Source organism: Penaeus vannamei, chromosome 8 (genome assembly GCF_042767895.1).
Source record: "Penaeus vannamei isolate JL-2024 chromosome 8, ASM4276789v1, whole genome shotgun sequence".
Taxonomy (NCBI): domain Eukaryota; kingdom Metazoa; phylum Arthropoda; class Malacostraca; order Decapoda; family Penaeidae; genus Penaeus; species Penaeus vannamei.
Genome location: NC_091556.1, coordinates 12,811,403 through 12,816,402, shown reverse-complemented (window position 1 = coordinate 12,816,402; position 5,000 = coordinate 12,811,403). Strand labels below are relative to the sequence as shown.

The window sequence follows — 5,000 nt, the reverse complement described above, 5'->3', positions numbered from 1 at the left end:
CCGTAGCCTTTGGAGACAACGCCGGCGATAGTGTAGATCTCGAGGTCATTCGCGTAGACAGCCGGGCCGCCCGAATCACCCTGCAACCGAGGAGGACCGAAAAGAAATATCAAATGCGCTTATCCACGCTGGAATCCATAAAAAAAAAAAAAAAAAAAAAAAAATATATATATATATATATATATATATATATATATATATATATATATATATATATATATATATATATATATATATATATATATATATCCGTAAAGCGTGAACAGTCGCGGGCAAACATTTTGTCGAGCATGTTTCGAATTCCGTCTCGAACATCGGCTTTTTACCACACTTTTTGCATAGGGTAAGACAGATTCGAAGCTTCGATTCGTTCAAGGACTTTGGTCCACCGCTGCACGCCTCTCTTTATATATCCTTATCTCCTGATTATCCTATACCACAGCAATGAACGTGCCTTAATATGCCTGAATACGTGTCTCCTTATATTTCCTTATCTCCTCACTATTCTATACCACAGTAATGAATCTGCCTTAATATGCCTGAATACGTGTCTCATGTTTCCTTATCTCCTCACTATCCTATACCACAGCAAAGAACCTGCCTTAATATGCCTGAATACGAGTCTATATTTCCTCATCCCCTCACTATCCTATACCACAGCAATGAATCTGCCTTGATATGCCTGAATACGTCTGTCTCCTTATATTTCCTCATCCCCTCACTATCCTATACCGCAGCAATGAACCTGCCTTGATATGCCTGAAGAAGCAGTGAACCTACCTGGCAAGCGTCCTTCCCGCCGTCAACTTCCCCGGCACACAGCGTCTCTTCCCCGATCCCCTGCGGCCAAATCCTGTCGTAGTTCACCAGTTCCTTGTAGCGACTGGCACACGTGGACGAAGGGAAGACTGTCACCTGCACCTCGCGAAGGACAGAGCTTCCCACGCCACCTGCAACGTGAGGTGAAATTGCCACTACATTTCAGGAACGGTAAAATGTAAATGATAATGATACTAATAAGAATAATAGTGATGATGATGATGATAATGAGAATAATTACAAATATGAAATTAATAAAACAATAAAATCGTAATTATAGGTTCGAAACCTGGCGTAAGAGTGTTTCAATCCAAGTACATAACCTACCGTGGGATTCGTTGCCTCTTCTTTAATTTTTCGGACAGACAACGAACCCAATTCAACATGGAAAACTAAGCGAAAACCTTAAATGAATGAATCCGAAGGAGATGAGAACCCACCATGAGCTGTTGCCCCCCAGCCAGTCGTCGTTACGTTGCGTCCCGTCAAATCCGCGCTGCTTTCGAGACCCCAAGGCAAGCAGACGGGGAGGATATATTTCTGTCGGTATTACAAGGGGGGAAACGTATGACATCTCAGTTGTGTGTAAAGGGTTGTCAGGGACGTCCCGAAAGACAATTGTCGGATCTGTTAGAAGGAGAGGGAGGAGCGGGGGAGAAAGGGGCGAGAGAGAAGAGGATAAAGGGGAGAGAGGAGAGGGGGAGAAAGGGGAGGCAGGAGGATAGATAAAATCCGTGTAATGATTTGGAACACATAATGCGTGTTTAGCGCTTTTATTGGTGTGTATGTATGTGCATGACAGAGAGAGGGGGGAGAGGATGAGGGAGGGAGGGAGGGAGGGAGGGAGGGAGGGAGGGAGGGAGGAGGAGAGAGAGAGAGAGAGAGAGAGAGAGAGAGAGAGAGAGAGAGAGAGAGAGAGAGAGAGAGAGAGAGAGAGAGAGAGGAGAGAGAGAGAGAGAGAGAGAGAGAGAGAGAGAGAGAGAGAGAGAGAGAGAGAGAGAGAGAGAGAGAGAGAGAGAGAGAGAGAGAGAGAGAGAGAGAGGATGGATGGAGGGAGAGAAATTGAGAGAGAGAGAGAGAGAGAGAGAGAGAGAGAGAGAGAGAGAGAGAGAGAGAGAGAGAGAGAGAGAGAGAGAGAGAGAGAGAGAGAGAGAAGAGAGAGAGAGAGAGAGAGAGAGAGAGAGAAAGAGACAGAGAGAGAGAGAGAGAGGGAGAGAGAGAGAGAGAGAGAGAGAGAGAGGTGCAGTCAAACAAAGAAAGAACAAAGTGAAAGAGACACGATATCAATACTACATTGAGTCATTCTCGTAGTGTTTTCAGAGCATCGGAAGCCGTCACAGATAAGCTTTTAACTAGTGTCATATTACCCTAAACTGACAAGGCTCATAGGTGACCCACTAGAATAAGAAGCAACGCTTTCAGAGAACAAAACATGTAAGGCTTGACGCTCTGATATCCATCGCATCACACAAGAAACCACATATCTCTAATGAAATTAATAATCTTTATAAACATAGAGAACTAAAGAATTTTTAAGGTAAACTGCCTGGTCACTGATCACCTGCCAACAAACCCAAAAGAACTGAAGAACTGAACGAAGGACTGGTCTTGTCCTTTTACACTTACCCTGAGGACGACTTTCTTATCCAACTTCAAAAGGGCGAGGTCGTGGTGGGCTTCAGGGAAGGTATAATTTGGATAAATAACCTTCTCTATGACGGTGAAGTCCTCGTGCTGTGCATCGTCGGCTGTGCTAGAGTAGTCGTGCTCTCCAAGTCGTACCACGTTTGGATTGCTGAAGAAAAAGGCGCAGGAATTAGAAGAATTGCTTCACCCACGAACTCATTTGACGGTCAGCTGAGTTGATATGGTAAGGAGTGATTTCCTCCACCGTGTTTGATTTCGTGGGTTGTGAGTGGAATGACATGTAAAATTTTGGTGATTGATTTGTTGCTGTGTCTGAACAAAGCGAATGCGACTTCAGTAAACATTTTCTATACATATGACCCTTTCTTCAAATCACATTATTATAATGGTTTTGAATTAAAATAAATCCCGACAGTAATTCATAAAAAATCCATCTATCTGGGTTAGCGTCTGTATACATGTATGTGCATGTGCATACACATATAAATGGCCATATGCATGTAAACATGCATGTGTGTGTGTTTGTGCATATGTATGCGTATGCGTATGTACGCATGTGTGTGTGTGTGTGTGTGTGTTTGTGTGTTTGTGTGTTTGTGTGTGTGTGTGTGTGTGTGTGTGTGTGTGTGTGTGTGTGTGTGTGTGTGTGTGTGTGTGTGTGTGTGTGTGTGTGTGTGTGTGTGTGTGTGTGTGTGTGTGTGTGTGCTCCAAACCAATAACTGATCCTCAAGGCATTAATTACTTTCTGTCGAAGCAGTGAGCGGCGGTGAGGACCCACTGGTCGTTAATGAGAGACCCTGCGCACAGCCAGTCGAAGGTAAGGTCGCCCTGCACTTCGCCAAGCAGCGCCTACGATATTGCAGAGAAAGCGGGATTGCGCCGTAAGAAAATATGAAAAATACATCCTATGTAAATATTTTTCTCTCACTTCAATCTCCTCGTTTATTGATCTATATCACCATCATTGTTTACATTCTCCTGTATAATACACCAAATGCACTGCATAACAAACACATAAAAAAACGCCCAATCCTTCCTCAAGCGCCGCGGTCAACGTACCATCCACGGCCACGTATTCCTGTCGGAGATGACGCCGCCGACGATCGTCCTCTTCCGGCGCCTGGAGGAGACTGTCTCCGGCAGCGGGATGAACACTTCCTTCAAGGACCGGACGCCGCACTCTTGCCGGGGAAGCGCACAGGTTTAGTACAGCGGTACAGATCATATTTCGAGGTCTTTTCTTCGGCAGTGGGAGCACCAGATCCGCCAAGGGGGGGGGGGGGTGATCAGTTTACTGTATATCCATTTAAGCTAAGACCAGCGTATATCAAAGGGGAAACCATGGTATAATCGCCAGAGAGGAAACTAGTGTATAACCACCAAAGGGGAAACCAGTGGGTAACCGCTAGAGGGGAAACTAATGTATAACCACCAGAGGGGAGACCAGCGTTTATCCTTCAGAGGGGAGATTAATGCATAATCATCGAAGGGGAAACCATTGTATAAAGGTCAGAGGGGAGTCCAGTATATAACCATTAAAGGGATGACCTGTGTATATCCGTCAAGGGTGAGACTAGTGTATAACCGTCACGAGGGAATCTAAGGCGGAACAAAGGACATTAGGAAACTAACACTGAAGGGACGCTATAGGGAGAGATATGGGGGAGACCTTGGATACGAGACGCTGGGCTTCTCCCCTCTTTGGGAAAAGGAAAATAGGATATCTGTGAAGACTGTTGATATGCACTTTTCTTACTCTCTCGAAAAGAACATAGCCTTGAATCCATATTTCTTCAAATCTGAACACACCAAATGAACATGTAAACTAAATATAAACCGTCACAGTTACTCACCGAAGTTGACTTTTGGAGGAGACACGTCCAGTATAGGTCCCAACACTGCCTCGGCCGGATCTGCCAATAAATACCACGTTTCCTTTTAAAAATACAACATACAACGAGTTTTCATAATACACCAGGATAAATATCAGAACCCAGTATACCAGCATCGGGAGAGCACTCCCTACAAACCGACCTTCCGGACAGCAGACGATCGGAATCCGGCCGCTGAAGCCACAGTGCACGGGCCGGTTCTGGCGGAAGGACTCGAGCACAGAAGGACAGGACTCGATGGCCCGGCAGGTTCCTGGGGCGCCGGACTCCATCTGGCACGGGTCATTTTCTGCAGCTGCGGAGGTCAAGAAAGGTGATGCTGATGATCCATAAAATGACGATGGGGATGAATGGATGATGACGATGACATTTAGATATAAGATAGGAACAGGAGGATAGATGACGATTAAGAGAAAAGAGATTATGATGGCGATGATGATGATGATTATACAGGAGGAGGATTTATTAAATACGACGATGGCGATTAAGAGGAGGGGGATGAAAATAACATGATTTAAGATTAAGGATGAGGGTAAATAAGCGATGATGATTTATGATTGAATAGGAGGAGGAGTTGACAATGATGATGCTGATGATTAAGAGGAGGAGGATGACAATGATGATGATTAACAGGAGGAGGAT

General features: G+C 45.0%; 1 protein-coding gene across 1 annotated transcript in view; it reads right to left on the bottom strand.

Annotated features, from left to right (window-relative positions):
- Positions 1 to 4,653, bottom strand: part of LOC113821989 (venom protease) — a gene marked incomplete at its 5' end in the record, with an annotated part of 5,180 nt that extends 527 nt beyond the window's left edge. The window contains 8 exon segments of the mRNA XM_070124380.1: positions 1 to 80; positions 781 to 950; positions 1,260 to 1,359; positions 2,446 to 2,614; positions 3,209 to 3,315; positions 3,526 to 3,647; positions 4,320 to 4,379; positions 4,501 to 4,653. The exon segment at positions 1 to 80 is cut by the window's left edge and continues 527 nt beyond it. Coding sequence (XP_069980481.1) covers positions 1 to 80; positions 781 to 950; positions 1,260 to 1,359; positions 2,446 to 2,614; positions 3,209 to 3,315; positions 3,526 to 3,647; positions 4,320 to 4,379; positions 4,501 to 4,653 — 961 coding nt within the window.
- Between the last annotated feature and the right edge of the window lie 347 nt (positions 4,654 to 5,000).